The sequence below is a fragment of the Eleutherodactylus coqui genome, chromosome 8 (assembly GCF_035609145.1).
Source record: "Eleutherodactylus coqui strain aEleCoq1 chromosome 8, aEleCoq1.hap1, whole genome shotgun sequence".
Taxonomy (NCBI): Eukaryota; Metazoa; Chordata; class Amphibia; order Anura; family Eleutherodactylidae; genus Eleutherodactylus; species Eleutherodactylus coqui.
The window spans coordinates 37475547-37502551 of NC_089844.1; the positions used below are offsets into that span (position 1 = coordinate 37475547).

At 46.2% G+C, this 27005-nt stretch overlaps 1 protein-coding gene across 1 annotated transcript in view; it reads right to left on the bottom strand.

Moving 5' to 3' along the window:
- The window catches only part of SPEG (striated muscle enriched protein kinase), a 406747-nt gene that overhangs the window by 103905 nt on the left and 275837 nt on the right, over positions 1-27005 (bottom strand). Inside the window, exons 10-15 of the mRNA XM_066575507.1 lie at positions 20234-20494; positions 18384-18542; positions 17390-17579; positions 15735-15964; positions 15009-15128; positions 13786-13890 (exon numbers count right to left, since the gene is read on the bottom strand). Of these exons, the coding sequence (XP_066431604.1) occupies positions 13786-13890; positions 15009-15128; positions 15735-15964; positions 17390-17579; positions 18384-18542; positions 20234-20494 (1065 nt within the window). The remainder of the gene's footprint in view (positions 1-13785; positions 13891-15008; positions 15129-15734; positions 15965-17389; positions 17580-18383; positions 18543-20233; positions 20495-27005) is intronic.

The window sequence follows — 27005 nt, forward strand, 5'->3', positions numbered from 1 at the left end:
CCCCCCCCGGCTTCGGTCGGAGGGGGGGAGTGCTGAGAAGGCAGCGACAACACCATCAGCGGCGCTGGCGGCATACGTGGTTTCAGCAGCAACAAGCAGGAAAGCCGGAGCAGCTAGTAAAGCTGCGAAGAGAGAGGGTCCGGGTCGCAGGCGGAGTGACATGGCCCAGCAGGTTGGTACAGCCGCATCTGACAGCGCCGGAAGCGAGATGATGACCCGCAGTCAAACTCGCAGCCAAACGCTCAGCAAAGAAGGTAAGCTGCAGTGGAGTGAGCGTCGGAAAGGGGAGTCTGTGATAGAGCTGGCCTCCCGTCTGGCCACCAGCTTGGCAGATTATGAGCGTGCGGGGAGAGAAATCCTCCTGCAGAAGGAGAAGCTGCGGTCGGCCAGGTCGCTAAAGGACCAGACCGCCGCTAAAGGCAAGAAAGATGCAATAAGCAAGACTATACAGGACTGTAAAAACTGCATACAAAGGTGCAAGGGGGAGAGGGACAGGATTCTGGAGCAAAGTGGTCCCTTTAGGGAAAAGTTAATAAACACTGACAGATTTTCTAAAATGGCGTCAGGATACAGTGGTCACAAAAAGGCTGATCACTCCAGCGATAGAGACAGCAGTGGTGACTGTTCTGATGAGGACACCTACCAGGACAGTCTGAGGGAGCAGCCTGTCTGCTCAGGAGAGCAGACCCAGAGTGGCACTACAACCACCAGCAGCCTCCGGCCGGAGCAGGTAGCGCTGCCTCTAACTTCCGGGGATTCAGATCCAGAGGAAGACAAAAGCGATGGGGGCGCTTTAATCATGCAGCAGATAAGGCTGTTGGAATCCCCCCCCAATATGAGCGGCCTTAAGTTTGGTGATGATTTACCAGAGGAGGATGTCAAGATCAAGACAAAAAAAGGGAAAAAAAAGAATTTGGTGCAGGAGAAATTTGTGTATGTGACGGGGGGCGCTGGTTTGGCTGCAAAGTCGGATCAGGGCACCCCCACCCTGAAAACCCCGGTTTCTGACTCTGCAGTGGGTTTTGAACATGGGAACAGGGATAAAGGAGTTAAACTGGCCGGGTCCTCTGTCCCTGTTTCAGTTAGTGCAGTGACAGAAACAGCCAGCAGGGCGGCCAGCACAGGACAAGGCAAGGTGGCAAAAGAATTTGGCAGTGGCGGAACTGCCAGCACCAGTAAGGCCAGTGATGCGGAGGGTGCTGCGGGGTCGGGATCGGGGGTCCCCCGTGCGACAGGTCGGTCTGCAGGGGTCCCTCAGTCTAGGTCCCAGTCTAGGTCCCAGGCACCCAGTGATGTGGAGGCTGCTGGCAAAAGTAAGGAAAAAAGCAAAAATAAAAATACTAAAAGTGCTGGAATGCAGAGTGCTGACCATGGGGGGGTCATTACGGTGGTTGCAGCTGCGCAAGATGGGGCAGCAGTGCCACCCCCAAGGTCTACCAAGGCCCAAAATAAAAAAGCTGCTTCCAACCCAAAGTCTGGTCCAGAGGGTCTTGGTATGAAAGGTCTTGGTATGAAAGGTGTGGATATGTCTGGTGCGGCCCGTGTGTCTGATGCTCCGACGCACTCGGAGGCACGGGCTGCAGCTACTGTTCCCGGCACAGGGGCACCTACTGTAAATATAGGCACAGGTTCTAGGGATGGTCAGGGCACATCACAGGTTCCAGTCGCCCCTCCGGTGGCGACCACAGCTGGTAGGAGTTATGCCAGTGTCGCCGCTGGAGGGGAGGGATCCTCCTTGTCTCCAGGCTCTAGAGAGGGCGTATTGCAACAGCGCCTCCTGGGGGCTCTACGGAAGGGGGAGAGTTCAATCACAGTTGGAGGAAGAGAGGTGAACCTATCTCTTTGGACAGAGAGACACGGCTTAGGAGCCTTCCGAGAGCAAAGGGGGGAGACCGTATGGTCCCTATCAACACCCGGGCAGGACGCAGGTCGTAGGAATGTGGTCCGTCTTCGTTGGAGGGGCAATGATACATGCCCCCCGAGGGCGAGAGTAGTGGAGCTTCTACTGAAGATGGGCTTCAGGGCGGTTGACATCTTTGCCCTGATCCATCTCTTCGGCACGTCTGAGTTTGACATCAGCTTCGTTCGCCCAGAGGGGCTAGAACTCTTCTGGGGGAATTACGAGCTGATGAAAAGCGAGCCCGGCTGGCGAGACTTTGCCGTCCAGGTGGTGTCTCGCCAGAACGAAGTCAAGAAGGTGACCGTTTTGACTCGTAACGAGTCGCTTTCTTGTTTTGATATTATGACGTGGCTCGGTCGATACGGAGAGGTGACAGACATGCCCAGAAAGAACCGGGATGAGCACGGCATATGGTCCGGGGCCTGGACATTCATGGTCAAGCTGAAGCGTTCAGGAAACTCAGTGGCACACATACCTTCTGCAGCCTTCCTCGGCAGGGATCGTATCTTGGTCTTTTACCAGGGGCAGCCGAAGCTCTGCCACAGGTGCGGCGACCCCTCACACTTGAGCGCCGCTTGTAAGACCTTGAAGTGCGCTCTGTGTGGGGGTGTGGGTCATCTAGCCGCCTCCTGTGCAGAGATTAGGTGTAACCTGTGTGGTGACCTTGGTCACCCATTCAGTCGCTGTCCACGCTCCTTTGCCAATGCGGTCTCAGCACCTACGGATGGGGGCCATGGTGCGGCCTCTGGGGGTGAGGGGACTAGCAGAGGTGAAGGAGCTCAGGAGCCAGGGAAGAACCGGCAAAAGACGCCTGCTGAGCAGAGGCGTCAGGACAAGCGCAGACGGAGCAGGGAGCTGACAGGAGCGCCCACAGCAGGTGGATCAATGGTGGCCCCTGTTCCTGAAGCAAATCTCGCGGCTGAGGCTTTGAGGGACAGCGAAGTGGATGAAGAGGACAGGAGGATCCAGAGGGAGGAGGGAAAGACCAACTCTTCAGATTCCTCCCACTATGAGAGTGTGGATGAGGAAGGAAAGAGGTGGTTAGAGAAACGGCGTAAGCTAGGTGCCACTAGGAGAAAGCGAAGGGGGGATTCAAGATCTTCTCCCACCCCTGGCCAAGTACTGGAAGGAGAAGCCTGCTCGCCTCCAGTTGGACTCTCCAATAGGTACCGGGCCCTTCAAGACATCTCTTCCTCCTCTGAGGGGGAAGCGAAGGGCAAGGTGCCTGGGGCAAAGAAAGGGTCAACAGGGGGCACTGAGTCTCCTCCTCGTGGAGGCCTAGTTCCTTCCGGGGAGGGGGCTACTCTGGAGCCTGGAAACAAGGACGATGGGGTCGGGGGATCCCCTGCTATGGACACATCTGTGTCCAAAAAAAGAAGCAAGGGGCTTTCCTCCGACCCCGAAGAAGCGGGTGTGAGGAAGAAAGCCATCTAATTTAATCACTCATGATGGCGGCACCCACTCCGCTGACTCTGGCATCAATTAACGTTGCCAGCATTAAGTCAGATACGGCTAGATTTGCGGCCTTTGATTTTCTCGGCCGCGTTGAAGCCGACATTTTATTTTTGCAGGAGACCAGGCTGTCTGATTTGGCAGCTATACATAAGGCAAAAAGGGAGTGGAGGTCAGGCCCTTCCTACTGGTCTCTTGCGGCCGAGCCGTATAGCGGAGTGGCGGTACTTTTTACCGCAGCGGTCGAATGCCGACGAGTAATTGAATTAGAAATGGGAAGGTGCCTGATCTTAGATGTCCTCATGAAGGGACAAGAATTGAGACTTGTAAACATCTATGGTCCCCAGTCAAAAAAGGACAGGAAGAGTCTCTTTATGAGGATCAAGCCCTACCTTTTTACCAGCCGCCAAGTTGTCTTTGGAGGTGACTTTAATACAGTCACAAGAGCCCGCGATAGGGGAGGCTCTGGAGACAGGCGGTTGACTTTTGATGGCGTCGCACTTAATAGTGTAGCTAGCGAGGCTCGTCTGGCGGATGTCCACATCCGGCACACCCCAGGCCACGAGGGGTTCACCTATTATAGAGGTCAGAGCAGGTCTAGAATAGACAGGTTTTATTTGAAGGAGGAAGCCATCTCTTCACCAGTGTCCGTTGTTGAGGTGGAATTCTCCGACCACTGTCTGATTTTGTTTTCTCTGAATGTTGCAGAGACCCCCCGGATGGGCAGAGGTTTTTGGAGACTGAATTCGTCACTCCTGGAGGAAGCAGAGATAAGACAGTCCTTTGAGGATTTTCTGCAGAGCCAGGTACCATTACTGGATCTCTGTAGCAGTAAGTCAGAGTGGTGGGAGATGTTCAAGAGGAGGGCGGCGAGGTTCTTCCGTGAGCTCTCCAACCTCAGATGCCTGGACAGGTACCGCCTGTACAATGGCCTGAGGAGGAAACTCGAACATCTCGTTTCGACTGGAGGTAGCCGCGAGGAGATCTCCAGAGTGAAATCTTTACTCAAGACGTGCCAGTATGACAGACACGCATCCTTGGTTTTTGAGAGGGATTTCGGGAAGTACCGCTCGCCCGACCCTTACAGAAACTGTAGGATGTCAGTGAATAGTAAAGTGGTCACTGGACTGATTGACAGTACGGGGTCCCTGAATCGATCCAGATCAGGGATTCTGGAGGTCGTCAGATCCTACTACTCGCAACTCTTGGGAAAGAGGGATCTAGATTCGGAAGTGATGTCGGCTTTCCTGGCTGAAGCTGTCCCTGGGCCAGGGGTAGACACCTCTCTTGGCGTTTTGACAGAAGAGATCAGAGAAGAGGAAGTTAGACTGGCGATTGATGGGCTCCGGCCCAAAAAGTCGCCAGGTCCAGATGGATTAACATCTGAGTATTATAAGACCTTCAAGGACCTCTTGAGTCCCCTCTTGACGGAGGTATTAAATGAGTGTCTTTCCTCGGGCACTCTGCCAAAGTCAATGAGGAGGTCGGCCTTGATCATTCTGTCAAAGGGTAAAGACTCGAGCCGTATTGAGAACTGGCGTCCCATAGCGCTTCTCAATACGGACAGGAAGGTTCTGGCAAAAGTGCTGTTTAATCGGCTGGTCAAGTTTGCACCCCGGCTCCTCTCGGGGGCGCAGCATTGCTCTGTTCCAGGCCGTAGCACCTTTAGCGCTGTTCTCGGTGTCCGGGAGGCAGTGGAGCAGGGTAGGGCTGGTCACTGGGAGGGGTACCTGCTGTCCTTGGATCAGGCCAAAGCGTTTGATCGGGTTAATCACGAGTACCTCTGGTCCGTCCTTCTGAGATACGGCCTGCCAGTGGGGTTTGTTGATTGGCTGCGAACATTGTATGCAGGGGCTGAGACTTTCCCGCTGGTGAACGGTTGGCCCGGCCGCCCTTTTGAGGTGGGGTCCGGCGTCCGTCAGGGCTGTCCTCTAAGTCCCCTGTTGTATGCGTTTGCGATAGATCCCTTCCTTAGGAGGGTTGATTGTGGACCTATAGCAGGGGTCGGGATGGAGCGGGCGGTGCCGGAGGCTACCCTGAGGGCAGTGGCATACGCCGATGATGTCACGCTCTTCGTGTCCTCGAGAGAGGAGGCGGAGTTTGTGGTGTCGGAGGTGGACCGCTACTCGGAAGCTTCCGGGTCTATGGTCAACTGGGATAAGTGTGAAAGTCTCTGGTTAGGAAGGGGGGATCCTACGTTTGATCTCCCGGACACCCTTCCGGTGCCCCAAACTTCAGCAAAAGTACTTGGCATCAAATTCGGCCAGGGGGATTACCCCATGCAAAATTGGGTGGACAGGCTGGATGGTGCAACTCACAAGGTAAATCAGTGGAAGGGTTGGTCTTTGACCCTTCGGGAAAGAATTAGCCTGATCAAAACATACCTGCTCCCGGGGGGGCGTGGCCTGATGCAGCGGAGGAAAGTCGAGTGAGAGACAGCTCCGCTCTAAAGACCCAGAAAAAGCGACTTTAAGCGACCCCAGCCTTCTCAGAACGAGCAGAGGAACTCATCTTACCCTGAAGAAGAGATGCCTAAGAGAAGGAGCTCAAAAACACCGCTTACCAAGGTGTCGGACTTCTTCTCTTCTCGGGGCCCGGCAAGACAGCAGCGCAGCATCCAAGATGGCGCCGCTCCGAGTGCAAGCGCCGGAGCTAGCGGAGAGGAGCGGCAATCCCCCACACATCTCCCGGAGGGAGCGATCCCGCGGACTGTCAGCGGAGGGAAAGCGCGAGGGAAGCAGCCAAGAGAACCCGCTCAGGAGAGGGTGAGTGAGGAGAATGATAATCTGCATGTTAATGAAGCAGGTACACCTAAGATGGCGCTGAGCTGCTCTCAGTCGCCATCTATATCTCAACGCTCCTCCCCCTCCACCAGCCCTGAGAAGCAGAGACCCTGTCTTTCTCCTTCTTCTAGTACATGCCAACAAAGGCTACAATTTGGGGATGAGCTAATTATGAATGTGCCATCTTCTGACGCTCCAGCCTCAGAAGAGTTCATTAAAAATATGATTCTAGCTCTTCACAGCTCCCTGCAAAAAGACATCCATGCCCTATCAGCCACAGCTAATAAATCTATACATGAGCTGGAAGCCCGTGCGGACCACGTGGAAACTAAAATGGGCGAAATTACAGCTTCACACAATAGCCTAATTGATGCCCACTATACGTTAGAGGAGGAGCTAGAGACTGTTAAAAACAAGCTGACCGATTTAGAAGACAGGAGTAGGAGGAACAATCTAAAGATAAGAGGCATTCCTGAAAGTGTTCCTCAAGCGCAATTAAAACAGTTCCTCGTCAAACTAATAAAATCAGCTATACCCAACGTTAATGACCGGGACTGTATAATCGACAGGATCCACAGGCTAGCCAAGCCAAGTTTCCTACCAGATGCGGTGCCACGGGATGTAATTGCTAAGCTGCATTTTTATCACATAAAAGAGGAACTGATGCTAGCGGTTAGACAGAACCAATCGCTACCACCTGCATTCGCTAACATAAGTCTATATGCGGACTTATCACAATCTACAATAAGAGCAAGAAGAGCCCTTTCGCAGATAACAACATCCTTACGTGCAGCGAACATTCCATATAAATGGGGTTTCCCAACAAAAATACTAATTCATAGAAATAATGTCATGCATGTCATCTCCTCCCCGGAAGCAGGAGAAAAGATCCTAAAGCAGTGGAATATTCAGATACTGGACGTGACACAGCCGAGCAAGCTTCCCAACCCCAAAAATGGATCCAACAGAAGGGAGTTGCCGCCCACTCCGTCAAGAGATGAGTTTACCAACCCGCCGTAAAAAGCACCTTTCGGAAGGACTGATCTCAAAGAATTTGTGAGTAACTGATGGGTTTTTTCTTTCTATAAGGCGGACTTTTACCCCCATCATTTACCAGGTTAACCCTGAGAATTTACAGAATTTCTTCTGTTATGTGGCACAGATCTTGATTCTAGCGCACAACGACCTACTGAGTAAGACAATGTCTAGAAAGAGACCTGTGACAGTATTTCTATGTTATTCAATTTATGTTATGTTTGTTTTTTATAATGCCAGCAAGATTTCTCACACTATGCTATCTCTAAAAAAATACCATGTCTATTAAGATATTCTCGCAAAATGCCAAAGGGCTTAACACTCCATTTAAAAGGGCAATGATTTGGAGAGATGCAAGAATGCATAAGGTAGATGTACTATGTGTGCAGGAAACGCATTTCACTGAACTTACATCATCCAAATTCACGAATAAAGCTTTTCCCCAAATTTTCTCGGCCACGGCCCAAAACAAAAAACATGCGGGTGTGATTATAGCCTTTAAAGAGGGCTGTCACTTCTCTGTAGAAAATCAAATAACTGACCTAAAAGGGAGATACATTATTTTACAAGGGACGCTGGGTGGTACCCCCCTCACCTTAGCTAATATCTACGCCCCCAATAGTTCCCAAATCTCTTTCCTAAATAAAATAATGAAAAAAATCAGAAAAATCCAAAAAGGGAAATTAGTTATTTGCGGAGATTTTAATATTATACCGAACAAGGATGCAGATTCAACAGCTGGACACAGGACAGCTCCCACCTTACAACCGTGGCTGCACAAGGAAGGCATGTACGACACCTTTAGGTGCCTCAATTCTTCATCCAGAGAGTTCACTTTTTTTTCACCTAGATTTAAAACATTTTCCCGCATAGATTTGGTGGTAGTGGATAGGTGGACACTTTCTTCCATAACGGACTCCTCTATAGGGATAACCACGTGGTCTGACCACTCTCCTGTTAGTATTAGTCTTGAAGTAGGCCCTCCCTTTAATCCCACCAGAATTTGGCGGAACGATACGAGCTTATTCAAATCACCAAATACTCAGGAACAAATAAAACAAGCTCTACTTGAGTATTTTGCTCTTAATGAGAATCAGGAAACGAGCAACCTCACTATATGGAACGCCCATAAGGCAGTGATCAGGGGAGAGTTGATTAAACTAAAAATAATAGATAGGAAAAACAGACAAGCAAAAATAAACTCCTTATTGGGCAGAATCCAAAAACAAGAAGAGAAAGAACAAAAATTCCCCCTAATAAATACTAAATCAGAGTTGACCTCACTGAGACAGGAACTACGGAAAGAACTCCTGGAAAATTATAATAAGGGTCTGATATACTCAAAAGCTAATTACTACACCAATATAGATAAACCTTCGAAATTGATGGCAAGAATGGCCAAAAAGAGACAAATAAGAGCAAAAATCCCATATTTAAAATGCCCGACTAACTCTACAATACGTATTTCCCACCCGCAACAGATAGCAGAACAATTTCAAAAATTTTATGCGAACTTATACAATTTAAAAGACTGCGGGGAGACCCCCCAGCCTACTCCTGAAATTATAAAAAATTTCCTGGACAGGATATCCCTCCCATCGATGGGATCACGCAACATCGCCCTGAATAAACCCATCTCGATTAGTGAAATTAACAAAGTGATATCACTATCCAAAAGTCACAAGTCCCCCGGGCCAGATGGCCTGTCGAACGAATATTATAAGTGCTTTGCCCCGGTCCTATCCCCTCGATTGACATCTATATTCAACGACTTCATGGCTAAAGGCGAGATGCCTGAAGAAATGCTTCAAGCAACTATCATAACGTTACCTAAACCAGGTAAAGAACCAACAGTCCCGGCAAATTTCAGACCCATCTCGCTATTAAATTCCGATGTTAAGCTGTATTCAAAAATCCTAGCCTTGAGACTGTTGGAGGTCTTACCAGAGATCATACATAGTGATCAAGCAGGGTTCACAAAAGGCAGGAACGCAGCTGATGGGGCGCGCAGAACTCAAAGCCTGATTGAGATAATGGGCTCGAGTCGAGCGCCTTCTCTCCTCCTTTCCCTGGATGCGGAGAAGGCGTTCGATAGAGTCCACTGGGAATTCGCGTTTGCGGTTCTCCAGAAGTTTGAGGTGGGGGAGATTTTCCTTCAAGCGGTCCGAGCACTCTACGCGAAACCATCGGCAAGAATTTTAGTGGATGGTGCCTTGTCCTCCCCTTTCTATATAACGAATGGTACCCGTCAGGGATGCCCCCTCTCCCCTCTGTTGTTTGTGATGGTAATCGAACCTTTAGCAGAAGCAATCAGAACAAACCTAAAAATTAAAGGAATTTCCAACAACATAAGACAGCATAAAATAGGGCTTTTCGCTGATGATGTTCTGCTGACTCTGGAGGACCCCCTAAATTCATTGAGAGAAGTGCGGGAGCAAATCGCACACTTCAGCAGTGCTTCTTATTACAAGCTTAATGTAGATAAGTCGCAAATCTTGGGAATAAACATAGACAAGAAGTTAAAACTAGACATCCAGAGAGAATTTACATTTCAATGGCCCACAGAAATATCATACCTAGGGATTAAACTATGCCAATCCAAGACAAACATTATTACATCCAACTTAGATCCGTTATTTAATTCACTAAAGTCGGAACTAGCTGACCTGGCAAAGAGGGAGTTCTCTTGGGTTGGCAAAATAATTTTATATAAAATGTTAATCCTCCCGAAAGTCCTTTACCTCTTTCGAACATTATCCTATCCTATTCCAAGATATTCGATAGCCAACTTTCAAAAACAACTCTCCTCATTTATCTGGGGGGGGAGGAGGCCTAGAGTAGCGGCCTCGATCCTGCACTTGCGAAGGGGTCAGGGGGGCCTTGGAGTCCCGAATCTTTGGGCATATTACCAAGCAATCATTATTGGACAGTCAGGGGCATGGGCGAGGAAACCGTCAATCCCCCCCTGGGGGCACATAGAAAAAAGTATCAACCATAATAGACCTCTAGAGTTGCTTATCGTGGCCTCCATAATAGAAGCATTGTATCCTCATATTAGCACACACTCGTTAACGCACAATCTCTCTCCTATGATGGAAAACACCATGCAATGCTGGAAACATCTAGCAAACAACTATAAATTGGCTCCTAGATCAGGGGCGGTTCGGCTCCCCATTGAAATTCTCCTATATTATATCCAGGACATCAATATAAAGGAATGGAAAAAGAGGGGGATTGAATGGATAGCCGATCTCTTTGATGGAGATAAAATGCTCACTTTTGATAAACTTCAAACAAAATTCGATCTACCAAACTCAGAGCTATTCTCTTTCATAAAAGTAGTCTCTTTTCTAAATAGCTCTCGACTGGAGAAATGCTATATTCCTACACATCTAGAAACACTGCTCCAAAAGGTGTTCTCGGGTCAGGGCTTATCGACTAAAACAATATACGACTGTATTTCTGGTAATATGAATAACACTAAGAAAATGCACCTAATCAACTGGGAACGTGACTTAAATAAAAACTTCTCCCCGGCTCAGTGGCTAATTTCCTTTGCGTGGGCAAATAAATCCACCCTTTCTGCCGGATTACTCCAGACTCATCAAAAAATCATTTCCAGATGGTATTACTCACCTGCGAAACTAGCTAGATGTTTTAAAGAAGTAGACGGTGGGTGTTGGAGAGGTTGTGGGAGTGAGGGATCCCTGTATCACCTATTTTGGAAGTGCCCGATAATTCAACCATACTGGAGAGAAGTCTTCAATAATATACGGATCATAACTGGTGTGAGGCTGTCGGGCTCTCCACAGTTGGCGCTCCTACTCATAGATTGCGAACTTATACCCCAAAAAGACAGAAAATGGATATGTCACTTCCTCTTAGCAGCGAAGAACCTGATAGCAAGGAGGTGGAGATCAGTGGTACCCCCTACCATCGCAGAAGTATTAGGCATGATGGCAGATCACTATTATTATGAGAGGATCCAAGCAAAGAATAATAATGGTTTACATAAATTTAATTATGTGTGGAGACACTGGCAAAAGTTCAAGTTATAAAGTTGTTTTTTAGTTCAGAAAATACAGAGATTTAATTATAATAACTAGTAAAACTATACAATTTTCTCATCGGGAAGTGGAATTATCAGAATTCCTTAATGAAACATTGAACACGTTAATAATATTGCAAATTTATCTTTAAGAAGAAACTTTGTCATTTGAGGGCAAAACGTAATAGTATATTGATGCACATTATTAGTAACAGCAAAACAATATTGCGTTCCCTTGACTGTTTACATTACTTTACTCGCGGATAGGAGGGTTCATTTTACAACGTGTACTTGTACTTGTTTACATCCAATGAGAAACATCTGTATGTATTATTTGAAAATGTTCAATAAAAAGTTTTGGAAAAAAAAAAAAAAAAACATACCTGCTCCCGTTATTCATCTACCTGGGCAGCGTATGCATTTTGCCAGAACCTCTCTGGACTCGGGTCTACAACCTGTTCTTCCTAATGTTGTGGGGGAATAGGTTGAACCTGATCAGGAGAGATGTTACATACCGCACGAGGAGACTAGGGGGGTTGTCTATTGTCAACCCCGTGGTGTTTCTTGTAAACACTTTTTTTAAGATCAACATAGGCAACCTCTGGCAAGAGAGGGCTCCTCCGTGGGTCTACTCCTGCAGGGGATGGTTTCGGCCCTTCTTCCAGGAATGGGAGACAGGAGGGCGAGTGAAGGACCTTCGCACGCAGCACGGACATCTCCCGGCTTACGCTACCTTGGTTCTGAAGGTGATACGCCGCTGGGGTCTGGGGATGTGGGAGATCAGGACTCTGACGAGGAGGCTCCTCGACGAAAGAGTCCTGTTGACCCATTTCCAGAAGCCCCTGGCGCTCAAGGACTGCCCAAGTCGGGACCTGGAGGGAGGGTTACGTTTACTGAATTCAACCCGGGTCCCCTTGAAGTTTTGGGACTTGGCTTGGCGCTGCTTTCACGGGAGACTGTATGTAAGGGGTAACTTGAAGAGCAGGCCTCTGATTGACAGGGGTTGCCCCCGTCAGGAGTGCAGCGACGTGCTGGAAAGCATGGAGCATTTCCTGCTTCAGTGCCCCTTTAATACAGAGGTATACCAACGGGTAGGGGTCTCCATAGGCTGGCCTCAGCTGGCACACCTCTCCTATGCGGAGTGGGCTTATGGAGCGTTCAGAGGCCTTGGTGGCAGGGACCGCTGCACTTTATTTCTAGTTAGCCTAGTGGTCAGGTTCCACATCTGGAGTGCACGGTGTTTAATCTCGACGGAACTGAAAGTCCTCCCCGTGGATACGGTATGTAGGAACATCCTGGGTGACCTGGTGAAGGTGCGTTCTTTGGAGTATGAGAGGCTGGGCACATCTAAGGCTTCTCTCCTATGGAGAGGGCTTGTATTTCGTTAGGGACAGTTTGTTTTTCTTAATTTTCTAGGGGCAGAGTAGGGAGAGAGGAGGGACAGAATAGGGAGAGAGGAGGGATAGGGCAGGGACAGTTTTCCATGAAGGGTCAGACTGAGGGGCAGACTAAGGACAGTCTAAGGCAAATTAGGGAAAGAATAGGGAGAAAATGCAAGGGATAGTACATTAAGATATCTGTGCCCGGCTTATCACCTCCAATCCCGGTGGCGGGCTGTGAGTGCACCATAAAGCTTTTTGTTTTGATTTGGGCAAAATGGAGTGAAGTAGGGCTGCAGGTGAGCCGACCTTAGGCTTTCGGGTTATGTTAATATATATCGTGTATGTCATGTATATTGGTTATTGTATGTTTTATATGTATATATTCACGTTCTGGGTGGTAGTTAGGTTGGGTGGGGGGTTGGGGGGGAGTGGTTTCACGCCTTGAGCCGTAGCCTGGCACGTCCCGAACATTGAACTCTGGGCACGGACTGGTGGAGCGGGCATGGCCCCCAGGCTGCGGCAGGCAGAGTGTTGTACAGTTTATATATATTAAAAAAAAACAAAAACCCTGGTGTGGCTTGGCACGTCCTGAACTTTAGAACTCTGGGCACGGACTGATGGAGCAGGCATGGCCCCCGAGCTGCACTGGGGACCCAAAAAAAAAAAATAATAATTTTTTGAAAAACTATTTCTTTAGTTATTTTTGTATGCCGGTTGGCTTGGTCTTTATTTTCATATTTAGTTAATTATTGGTATATATATATATGTTATGTTTACGTTATTGCCTAATTTTGTTTATGATGGGGTTTCAGTGCGGTACGGCTGGACCTGTAGCTTTAGTTTTAGTTTTCTCTTCTGGATAGCTGGATGCTCTTCTTTTAGGTATATTGTGTTTTGTTTTGAGTGTGTGTGCGAGTGTGCGGCAGGGGGGAGGGGAGTCCAGACATGGGGTTTCTTTTGTTTGTGGACCATGGACTCTGGGTGAAGGGCCTTATCTCTGTATACGGTTGTATTATTATTATTTACTGTTACAGTTTGCTTTTATTGTTATGTTTCATACTTTTATAATAAAAGATCTACAGGATATATCTGGATCAGTACAAGATATTGAACCTATAAATTACATGCTGATAAGGATGCGAAATCTCAATGATGTGCAGATGATACAGAGACAGACTATTATACCTATGACCGGATCCAGTCGTTTTGGAGGATTCCATCGGAGCTTCACTACTCTTCCAGTAACAGAACTGATTATAGGTGGACCATCGGGAGGAGTGGGCACCACGTCTGTAGAAGTAAGGAACAAATATCAAGATGGTTTACGTTAGTGAAATCATGCCATAAACCACAAATTTGCAGTTCCCTTAAATGTGACACATGCGATCCTAAATGATATGCTCACACATAGAGACTGCGCTGCAGAATTGTGTGCAGAAAATCCATAGTATACTACAAGTACCAGCAGAGTGGAGGAGATAAACTAATCTGGAACAGATCCGCAGCAGACAACTGACCTAGTGTCTTAGACTAATGATGCTTGCTAAAGCACAATGTGCATCAGGTAGTCAGAGAAGCTGTGCGGCCATCTTTATTTGTCCAGGACCGGAGGGTTGCCTTAAATCCGCAGTATATCAATTTACACTGCGGATGTTCACTGTGGTTTTCACCCCCTCCATTGTGAGGGGTTCAATCGACAGTAAAATCCATGGGAAATACACATATAATTTAGTCCTTTAGGCATGAGCCTAATTGCTCTATGCCTCAGTCCTTCTTCCTCCTCCATCTTTCAGTCAGTTACAGCGAAGGAAGCTTAAAACTCTTTCCTGTTGGACAGGGGACTTTCTTCCAATTTATTATATTACATAAGTAATACATGGTGACCTTCTATACACTATCCTACCCAAAGTAATTTGTTACTTGAGCAAGAATGAAAAGTAGTATTTATTTCCATATGGGACTTAGTGGGACTCCTTTGACCTAATGGCATCTCTCCATGGCATACTTTTTACTAATGTCTGGTACACTTCAGTTGGTATTTCCCTCCATTCATCCTGCAAATGTCTGGCGAGTTCTCTCAAATACAATGCATCAGGCCATCTACAGTGGTGCAAGGAAGACAGATGAACAGCGGAAAAATACCAGCTGAAGTGTATCAGATGTTAGTAGACAGTATACCACAGAGAGTATCCGATGTTATTAGGGCCAAAGGAGCCCCACTAAGTATCACCATATGGAAATAAATACTACTTCTCATTCTTACTCAGGTGTCCAAATACCTTCGGTAGGATATTTGTAAGTAAGTGAGGAAGTAGCTAGCTTCTCCTCATATTTCAATATAATTAATATAACTGGCAGCCCTGGACATCACCAACCCTGAACAGTTCATAAAGTCATAAACTTCTTACCTGTGACATATAAGTGGGCATAGCAAGCGGCTTTGCCCACCTTGTTGGAAATCACACTCTTGTATACCCCAGCATGTGAATGGCTGACCGATGGGAACACCAGACGATGAATATCTTTATCTACAAGAAAACAAGACACAGAAAATTGTTAACCTTGCTCCTCTCAATCAAAACTGCAACTTTCTCCCTGAGAACATAAGTGTTTGCTGGCTGCACTGCTTTCAGTGGTTTACTTACATGACATGTTGCTGTGAGTTCCTGCTGTGCTAGAGCAACATGTGCTATGGAGAAACTAGTGTGTGTGTGTGTGGGCGGGGGGGGGGGGGGGGGGAGGGGAGGGATTAGGCTCTTCACAGCCTGAGAAAAGTGATTACTAAACAGTGTAATGAAATTGACTGGTCAGATGAATCTAGATTTTGGTTGTCAGAATTTGGCAAAAGCAGCACGAATTGATGACCCCTTCCTGTCAGCTAGTCAGAACATGTCAGCACCTCCATCTACTATGCAGCAACTACAAGAAGCTTCCTGTCCGCAGGGACCAATATTCCTGCAGAGCCATTTCATCATGTAGTGGAATCTACACCACGATGAATTGCTGCAGTTCAGAAGGCCAAAGGAGGTCCAATGTGCTACTAGATGGGGGTTTCTAATAAAGTGGCCATTCAGTGTGCATCTCAAGCTTTTCTTAGAAGTCACCTTAGGATTCTCCCATTTCTCATTGCTTACATTGGGTCATCCTGCAATCGTCTGTGCTCTGTATCTTCTGCCCATTGTGATACCAGGTAATAGTGGGATATGGTAAACCAGTGACTTGACACTCTAGTTGCACTTCACGTGACTCCACCACATCTAGGTCTTGTAGGGGACGCAGGAAATCTGGCATCAGCACCCCCTCGACCTCACTTTCTTGCACCTCTGGTTCTTCCGGAATGGAAGGCATCTTCTCAAGCCTGGATCTAAATTAAATATATCATTAGGAGGTTAATATTCTGTATTGATCTCTTGATATAGCTTTGTAATAGTTGGAGCTATGGCTTTCAGATTCAGAGCTCTAGTGTCTGACTTGGGTGCCCATGGCCCATCAGTAAAATTTATTCTGGAGCTCCCTGTACAGGTATATACAAAAATTACCTGACCCCCATTTACAAATTCTTTGCATTCTCTATCTACTTTAATAGGAAGGTGACTACATTTTCAGGTTACCCCGTCTCTACTGAAGTATATGGAGAATGCAGCAGGCAGGAATTGGTAGACTCCCATTTTCCCCAATATGTGCAGTCCTATGCTCAGCTTGTGCGGGGGATAGGGGTCCACCTTGGCTCAGGGCCCACCAGGGGATTCACCTGTTCCTCTATTGGTCACTCTGAGCCTGCAGAGCTCTAAATCTTCTGCATAAAGTTAAATGATAAAATTCATGTTTCCAGCAGCCACCACAAGAGGGAGCCAGGAGCTCACTGTATACTTTATGTAAAGTTTTAAAGGGCTTATTCTAAAAGCTAAAGTTATCCCCCTATCTATGGATACCGATCCAGAGAATTAGAGTTGAGTTTCCCCTCTTTTTATCACTGAGGGGTCACTTCTCCCTCTAACAGTGATATCACACTGAATGGAGCTGAAAGAAATTGCCAAGCACTATTACTCAGCTATCTCTGGCAGTCCCATTGAAAGTGAATGGAGCTGCACCGCACATCACAGCCAGTGCTTCATTCAGTGCAGGAGGTGAGGTAAGCCTGCAGTTAGGAGGGGGACACAGGACCTCTCGTCTCGAGATCAGTGGGGATCTCAGCGGTGAGACCTCCACTGATCAGCATGTTATCTCCTATCCTGCGGATAGGGGGTAACTTCAGATTTTGGGATAACCCCTTTAACAAGAAGAGGCAGGTTGAAGAGAAGACACATGACTGTGGAATGACGGTGCTGTTTATAGTCTGTAACCACAGAGATATACAGGAGCTGTATACACAAAACGGTAAACACATGGAGATGCCAGGCTTTGTACATTTCTCCCAACGCCGGGCATAGTATGATTTTCCCTAGATTACGGTGCGCTGAACATCTTCTTAGAAATAAATGCCAGGTCCCAATCAGGCAAACAGTTCTGGCAGCAATTTATGCCATAAGTCTGTTGGTCTGGGTGGCCACACCTCCTCACAAAACCCCGCCCACTTTTCAGAAAAGTCATGGGGCCGGTGCAGGATTAAGAAAAGTTGCTAAACTTTTGTACCCCACAGGCCTTGCACAAAATTTTTTGACTTTTAAATGCCAGAAACTGATGTAAACACATTGGCAAATGTGCCCCATAGTTGTTTCCCAATGCTAGCAGCGCCCCCATAAATCTAGAAGCTTTATTATATAAGTGTATATGAGCTGGATTTACGTACATGTGAGATGAGGCACCAAGTCTGGGCTCCTCCACGTACAGCTCTGCAGAGCATTCGGCTTCTCCGTGTTGGTTGCGGGCCGTGACGGTATACTGCCCCTCGTCCTCGGTGGACACATGGGTGAATAGCAGAGTGTGGTATCCTCTCTCTTTCAGGATATGTACGGTCTCGCTCTCTTCCACCACATGGCCTGAAAGAACACAATTAAATAGAAAGGTCATGGAATCACAAATCCTTATTTTTAATGAATACCGCCATGTCTATGGCCAACTATATGGAGCTGTGACGTGGCAACAAACAAGAATGGAGACATCAGTCAAAAAGCTCTGATGATACACAGATGTGTCCATCCTTACCTATCATCTTGGCTGAATGTATTTGGACATAAGTGTCATGAGATAACCAGCTTTTTCAAAACAACATGATTTTGTGTTACTCTGTCACAAGACGTCTGTGTAATATGTCTCTTGTGGCCACCCAGTGAATGTGATGTGAACTGCAGAAGTCAAGGGTTTTGATAGCATATCATCATAATGTATCAAACTAATTTCGTGAGAAATTGAAGTCCTTAAAGGGGCTTTCCATAAGATAGGGGTTTGCCATTTGGGAACCCCAATAATCAACTGCTGCTTCATTGAGCACCACCATAGCCAATTCACTGAATACTGAGCACATTTGAATGAAACTGAGCTGCTTTTAGGCCACCTGATGAATGAACCTCATTCATCACATGGCCTAAGAAGAGATGGTGGCGCTAACCCAAGTGCTGTGTTCTTTTCAAACTGATTGGTTGGGATACTGAGCGTCGGACCCTTACAGATCCAATATTGATGACCTATCCGGAAGATAGGTCATCAATATTGGAGTCCGAGAAAACCCCTTAAAACGTAAAGCTCACCATACGCCTGAATTCTGGTGCAGCAACAGTAATAAATTTGCCTCAATTTGCCTCATTGTCCTTATATAAGCTAAGCTTGTGGCTGGCAACACTCACCATCGTGCGTCCATGTGATGTCAGGCGGCGGCGTGCCACTGATCTTACAATCCAGCCGGGCGGTACGACCCTCAATCACATCTCGATCTGACATCTTCCTGGTAAAGAGAGGAGCCAGCGAGGGGTGCACTGTCAGCACGGCACTGCATGTCAGCTCATCTAGCAATTAGGGATCAAGCAGACAGGAAAGGGTGAGAAAATCTGGTTTTAGTAAATCATCACAGCAGTATCTTCAGCTACTACTAGGGGGAGCCCACTGCATTCACATTCGGACAGCAACCAGTGAATTCAATACTGGTTGTATGCATTCATATGCAGTGAGCTCCCCCTAGTGGTGACCTCAGACTCTAATAAAAGTCCTGAAGTTATTTTCTTCTGTCAAGGTGTTATGTATTCTGTTCACCAGAGCAGCAGTGATCACGCCAAGCCACCCAGCTTCCTAGGTTTTTGAACAGTAATACCTTCAGAAATGTGATAATCCCGAGGAGGGGGATGTCTAACTGCATAAATTGGCAGATGTGATGTTCAGGTCAAGAGTCTGGAAAAGCTGGGGGGTGATATTATACCGGACCTATTGGCTATCACTCAACTTTCTAATAGATAAAGAGTTGAATGAAATTCATAGCAACTTGACAGAAGAGGATGACTCCAGGTTGCCATAGACATTAGATGGGCTCAGACGTGCTTGTATGGTCAACCAAAAATATATTTAGAGGGCATGTCCACCTTTGAACACCATCACACAACTTATACAGATAGAATCTACAGAGAAGATAGCGTATCTTAGCAAATTTATTGCATTGACAATTCTGCTACTTGGTATTGGAAACAGTCAGTAAGTTGTTCATAAAGTATCTCTGATTGCTTTGTTGAACTCCTATAATGTAGGGGAACTTAATTTTCCTCTGCATCAGAAGACTTTACAGTACCTGGTATTACAATGTCGCTTCCCAGAAGGCAAATTAGCAAAGCAGTGAACAAGCAGGGGGTGTTTTGACATTACAGCTGTGAAGCGAGCTAAATTGTGAGTGTAGCTCTGGAGTATAATAGAGGATGTAACTCAGGATCAGTACAGGTTAAGTAATGTATGTACATAGTGACTCCGCCAGCAGAATAGTGAGTGCAGCTCTGGGGTATAATATAGGATGTAACTCAGGATCACTACAGGATAAGTATTGTATGTACACAGTGACTCCACCAGTAGAATAGTGAGTGTAGCTGTGGAGTATAATAGAGGATGTAACTCAGGATCAGTACAGGTTAAGTAATGTATGTACAGTGACTCCACCAGCAGAATAGTGAGTGCAGCTCTAGAGTATAATAAAGGATGTAATTTAGGATCAGTACAGGATAAGTAATGTATGTACATAGTGACTCCACCAGCAGAATAGTGAGTGCAGCTCTGGAATATAATACAGAATGTTACTCAGAATCAGGCTGTAATCAAAGGGCCAATATTGTCCCGCAAAACCTGTCCATGTCCGAGACGGACAGAATTTGCACAGAAAATGAACACATTTATTTGAATGCGTTCATTCACGTGAGTGATTTTTCACCTAGACTGATGGTCCAAATTTGAAAAATTGCTGATTATCTTATTTTCATGCGATTCTTGCATAAGAATGGGACATGTAATGTGTAGTGTCCCGAACAGCACATGGATGGAGTGTCCGCATGCTGTGCGATGTGAGTGGCGCCCAAGAACCTTGGGAACAACTCGCTCTCGGTCATGTGAATACTGTATAAGTAATGTAAGTTATGTACACAGTGGCTCAACTTTTTACGTATATGCAAACTAGATGGTGCTCAGAGGTGGGAGGAAAGAAAGGGTTAAGAGTAAGTAAGAATACCTCTCGCGGTGCTCAGTTTGCAAGTGTAGACCCCGCTGTCATCTTCATGGACAGAGTTGAGGAGCAGCAGACACTGTTTGCCGTTGAATCGCATCTTACAATCCAGCAGCGCTGGTTGCAGCAGCTTCCCCCGAAACATCCAGTCCACGTCCAGGTCCTGGGGTCCCGAGACCACACACTCAAACACAGCCGCCTCCCCAGCGCACACACTCACATCCTGCAAGGGGGTCACCACCTCCAGCTTGGTACTGGCAGAAGAAGCTTTTTTTGCGCATACACACAAGAACGCAACAGCAAGACACCACAAAGTGGAATGACACAATGACCAACAAGGAGAAGACAACACAAAGAAAGGGAAGATACATGTTACATGAGAAGTGACCGCCAGAGAGGGAGATGGACAATGAGAGGATGAGGAGCAGAGAGAGACACATTCAAGATTTCAGTAATACAGATTTAAGAACATCACAAATTCTCAAGTGCATCAGAAACAACTCAAGTAAAGAGCATGTCCGCCAGGTATCTAGATGGACATCCTACAGTCGCCCCTTCTTCTTCAGTCGTCTCTCAGGAAAAGCTGGGTGACAACCAATAAAGGCAGAATTAAAGATACTACGTGAGCTGTCACCATAGTTCTAACTTCCTGGATTCGGTGGGACAGCCCCAGATTTTGGCGGCTGTCTCACCATCCACTGAAGCAGGAGATATCTCTCATAGGGGTGGACATAATTCCTGCGTAGCTACTGTGTTTCCCCCAAAATAAAACCTACCCCTAAAATAAGCCCTACCCTGATTTTTGGCTTTTTTTGGTTAGGCTTGAAATATAAGCCCTCGCTAGACTACATTTTAAAATAAATAAATACATTACCTAGCAGCCGTGGTCTGGGTTCCTCCTGCTGTACTCCAAGGATCCATAGCTCCGTCGCGCGTCCTGCACTCCTCAGCCGCCGGCAGATCATCACAGGATTCATAAATCCTCGCTTCCAGGAAGTGATGGCTCTGATTGCCTGAAAGCAGCGCTCGCTAAACCAATCACAGCCATCGTGTTGGTTCAGCAAGCACTGCATTGATTAGCTGATAGCATCGCTCACTGAACCAATCAGAGCCATCGCTTCCTGGAGGCGGGATTTATGACTCCCGCGACCAGCAAGTAATGTTCTGTCGGTGGCCAAGGAGTGCAGGACGCGCGGTGAAGCTACGAAACCTTAGAGACCAGCGGCAGTGGTCCTGACCGCGCCGGCTAGATAAGTAAAATAAGCCATTCCATGAAAATAAGACCTAGTGCCTCTTTTGGGGCATAAATTAATATAAGGCAGGGTCTTATTTATGGGGAAACATGGTAGTAATGGAGTGAAATACAAAACAGCCTATTCTCACCTTTTTCACTCCCCTTGATGCTCTAGTACTCTGCTCGTTATCTAGTGTGTGATGGCTGTGGCCAATCACTGGCCTCAGCCTTACCAACGCTGAGGCACAGATTGGCCACCCTGATCACGCAACATGATCGTAGTACCCAGATGTGACTTAGGAACTGGTGCGATTTGGTCCGGAACACCAGGGGGAGTGAAAGAGGCGAGTATAGCCTATTTTTTTAAATGTTACTACATAAAAGAGGGCATTATTAAGGGGGCATTACTACTGAGCTGGGGCACGTGATGGCATTATTATTGAGGGAGGCATATGGGGGCATTATTACTCAGCAGGAACACAAGAGGGCATTATTACTTGGGGCAACATTACTACCAGAAAGACGTATAAGGGGGCATTATTACCGAGCAGGAGCATTAGAAAACATTATTACTGAGATGAGTATTAGGAGGCATTATTACTAAGGGGGGCATTATTACTAAGCGGGAGCATAAGGGGGTATTATTACCGAAGGGGGGCATTAGTATTGAGCGGGAGCATAAGGAGGAATTATTACTGAATGGGAGTATCAGGGGGCATTATTACTGAAGGGGGGCATTATTGCTGAGCGGAAACATAAGAGGGCATTATTACTGAGAGGGGCATTATTACTAAGTAGGGGAATAAGGGGGCATTATTAATGAGGGGACATTATGGAGCATTATTTCTGAGGGGGGTCATTATTACTGAGCATGAGTTTTAGGGGGGCATTATTACTAGTGGGGGCCTTATTTTGTGTGAGGGATCACTAGCAGGCACTATTGCTGTGAGTAGACACAAAGGGCGCGACTTACTGTAAAATGGCCATGGCCTAATGTAAGAGGATTTACCGCGGCATGCTGTGCACGCTGCAAAAATTGAAGTCTGACAAACAATATGGCTGCTGTTACATCTTTACTGCATAATAAGGCCGATTTCTATTCAGGAGTCTGGAAAAGCGGAGCGACGCCCTATAAAACCATAATCACAGGGACAACATGGTATGTTACAGAGCTTTCCAAGATTCCAGAATGGCAGATTTGGCAGAAATCCTGTTCAGAGGTCCGGGAAAGCTGGATGAGTCATAATTACAACTGCTGTATGACGTCATCCAGCTTTCTCAGACTCCTGAGTAGTCAAATCTACATTGCTATGTACAATGCAACATGTTTCTTGTACGTAGGTATATAGTGGAGTATGTAAGAACTGTCATAGGGATGTTCACTCAGTCTTCCCAGAGACAAATATATCCAAGAAATGGCTGAACACAGCTGGGCAGAATAAGACGACTCAAGGATTTACATCTTCTGAGGAAATGCTCTTTACATAAAGCAATAGATAGAGACAATGAAGACACTTGTATTGTCCAGTGACAGATTTAGAATTTTGCGGCAATTATCAGGAGAGATGGAATCCTCGTCATTTCTATACATATAATATACGGTGTGTTCTGAGCTCCGCCATTATTTCATATCCTATATAAGAAGATTTGAAGAGACACCATGGGGCTCATTTATCAAACTCATCTAACAGTAAGACTGTCCTTGTTGCCCTTAGCAACCAATCACAGCACAGCTTTCATTTTACCTCAGCAGCTTGAGAAATGAAAGCTGAACTGTGATTGGTTGCTATGGGCAACAAGGACCGTCTTACTGTTAGACAAGTTTTATAAATGAGGCCCAATGTTTTCTTCTTTGTTCATCCCCATAGCTAATACTTGCCAACTTTCCAAGAAACAAGGAGATCCCCTGAAAAAAAAGGCAAATCTCTTGGGCGCCGTATCTCCTTAAAGGGATTTTTGCAACATATACTCAGGATCAGCAGGGGTCCGCCATTCAGACAGATCTGTTTCTAAGGGCAACCAACAGAATTTTTACTTAAGCTTTGGATGATAATGGAGAGGAAAACTTCAGGTAACTAAAAATTAGTGCAAAGTAAGTAAAGTGCATTATTGAGAAAGTGGCTCAAGATCGTAAGACGATTTCTACAATGAAAGCTTGTGAAGAGTGGAGCTACACTACCAGTCAAAAGATTTAGGCCTCATGTCCACGGGGAAAATCAGGCCCGCTACGGATTCTCCATGGAGAATCTGCAGCGGGTCCCTCCTGCCCTGCGGACATGAGGCATTAAAATAAGAATAAACTCACCTGCTGCGGGGCTGTGCGTGTCTTCCCTTCTTAGCGGCCGGATCTCCTTTCTTCGGCCCGGCGGATGTACTCGGCACATCTGCCGGACCGAAGAAAGAAGATCCGGCCGTGAAGAAGGAGGATCAGGCCGCGAAGAAGGGAAGACCCGTACCGTCTGAAGAAGGTGAGTTTAATTCAGGCGCGGGTCTCTCGCAGATCCGGACGGCTTCCATAAGCTTCAATAGAAGCCTGTGGGAGCGGTCCCCGCGGGAGACCCGCACTAAAATGGAGCATGTCCGGATTTTTTCCTGCACACAGGACCCGCGCCTGCAGGGAAAAATGACATCCGCAGATATTTAACTACCTGCGGGTGTCTAATGCATCCCTATGGGGCGCAGATCCGCGTGCGGGAAAAAACGCTCCGGATTTTAATTCTTACTTTCCCCGTGGACATAAGGCCTTAGGACACCTCAATTTTTCCAGTTTGTATTGATATTTACACAGTTTAATGTCTGAGCTGGACTAGGACATGAAAGAATAGAACAAATAAACAAGTTAAAAAGATTAAAAATAATGGATTAACTTTGTTTCACCAAATTAAATCTAGATTTTTGACTCTTCATGGTCGCCCCTCCAGCTGATGTAACAGCTTTACACCATCGAAGAATTCTTACTACAATTGCACTCAGATATTGTTTCAGAAATTTCTCCTCAACATTGTTGCAGAAGTTCCCACAAATGTGCTGCACCTCTAGGTTGCTTTGCTTTCACCCTTTTGTCTACTTCATCCCAAACAAGCTCAATGGGGTTTACATCTGGAGATTGTGCAGGCCATCCCATTCTTTGAAGCCTAGCAGCTTCTTGTCTTCTAAAGTATTTCTGCCATAACCTAGAAGTATGTTTTCGATCATTGTCTGTAATATAAACTCCTGACTAACTAGGAGTACACCAGAGGGTATTGCATGGCGTATCAATATATTGTGGTAGCCCTTTATGTCCAGTGTGCCAGTCACCAACTGTGCAAGTTGCCAACTCTGTATCCGGCACAAGAGCCACAGACCATCATGTTTCCTCCTCCATGTTTGACAGTTGGTGTCACACACTCAAGAACCATCCTTTCACCTATTCGAAAGCATGAAAAGACTCTGCATGATGTACTAAAGATATAACATTTTCATTCATCTGGCCATAAGACCTTCTTTCATTCTTCAGTGGTCCATTGGAGGTGCTGCAAGGCCAAGGCAAGTCTTTATTTTATTCTTCCATCTTAGCAGTGGCTTTCTTACTGATACTCTACCTGTCAGACCCGCAGATAGACGTCTTCTCTGCACAGTTGAAATGAAAACTTGTTTATCTTTTGTTGCATTAAGATGTGAAGATTTTGTTCTGTGAGTCGCCAATCAGGCAAACGGTTGGCTCTCAAAAACCTGTCATCTGGTTTTGTTGTGGGCTTCGGTCTGCCAGACCTCTTACTATCTCTTACTATCAGAGTTTACTCCAGTTTCCAAGTGCCTCTTGATGTTATAGGAAACTGTACTGACTGCCACCTTGTCTTTCTTGACTATTTCTCTGTAACACAGTCCTACACTTCTAAGGGTTATAATTGTCTGTCTGTCCTCTTTGGTTAATTGACTTTTTTTCTTGCCATTATGATAGTAATGTGTTCCGTCCTGAAGACCAAAACTGTCCAAATCCTGCCATAGAGGCTGTAATACAGTGTGCTCCAACACTGGTTATATAGAATCAGAGGGTTTGAAAGTAATCTACAAAAGTTGATACACCTGTAGGAAAAGTTTGCATCTAATTTCAAACCACAATTTGCTTTCAGCGCTACATTGCAGCCGTCCTTGATATGTTTCCTGGAAAAAGGCCTTTGAATTTATGATTTTAACCATTTTTTGAAGAAAGCAGCCATGTGTTTCTAATAGGTTCATCTTTATGAAGCCTATGTCTTATGCAAAAATAGGAAATCTTATTAGAAGATATGAAATAATTGCCATAAATAATTGCTACAATATAGGAATATTAGTGGTTTTCCATTTCCATGATAATTGCATTTTAAAGGGGTCATCCAGATTAGACTTTCATGACATATCAATAAGAAATGTTATAAGGGTAGGTAGAGCTCTGCAGCGAGTTTAAGTCATTTAGTATGGAGAAAAAAAGTTGAAAGAGACTTGCAACAATTGCAAGAAATCTGGACTTGTTGGAATTCTTCCGATTTAGAATTGCTGCGTAGGCAAACATTTTAATGGAGTCTTAGGGTATATGCTCACACGGGGGGCAGTGATGAAGATTTTGCACAGCAGAATTAGCTACAATAAATCTGCTTTAGGGTGGATTCAGACGATCGCATATCGGCTCGGTTTTCACGCCGAGCCGATATACAGTGTCCTCATCTGCAGGGGGGAGGATGGAAGAGCCAGGAGCTGGAACTGAGCTCCCGCCCCCTCTCTGCCTCCTCTCCGCCCCTCTGCACTATTTGCAATGACAGAAGGCGGGCGGGGCTAAGTTCCGAGAATTAGCCCCACCCCCATCCCGCCTCTCCTCATTGAAAATATTGCAGAGGGGCGGAGAGGAAGCAGAGAGGGGGTGGGAGCTCAGTTCCTGCTCCTGGCTCTTCCAAGCTCCCCCCTGCAGAGAGAGACGACGTATATCGGCTGGGTGTGAAAACCGAGCCGATATACGTTCGTCTGAATCCAGCCTTATTGATAGAATTTCAAGAAATCCCATCCACATAATGTGGAACAAATCCGCAGCGTGAAGGTATATTCACACAGGCGGTTTTTCTGTTGGACCGAAAAAAGCAGACCGAATATGAATGGAAATAAAGCACAATATGTTAAATGGTTATATTCATACGGGCATTTTTTTTAGTTTCAAAACTTTTATTCAAGAAGCCAACAGGTTAAGTACAGCATTACTGTTTGTTTCACCAATATTTACCCTCGCAGGGGTTGTTACAGATTGTTCAACATTTTTCTTAAACTGGTATACTTATCCCTAAATTGTACTTATTTCTTCTTTAAGTGCACTTAACTTAACTAACTGGTCATTTGTGTCTATTCATATGTTTTATCTTTTAAACCAATAAACCTTGACTACATTCAGTTTTGGTCGTCACTCGTTTCTGCTTCAAATCTCGGTTGGTGTTCTTAGGTCGACTGGAGGGTGTATCGGAATCCTGGTATATCTATCATGTTTATCCATGGTTCCCAAATCTCCCCGTATTTTTCTAATGTGTCCGTCCCTATTGCGTG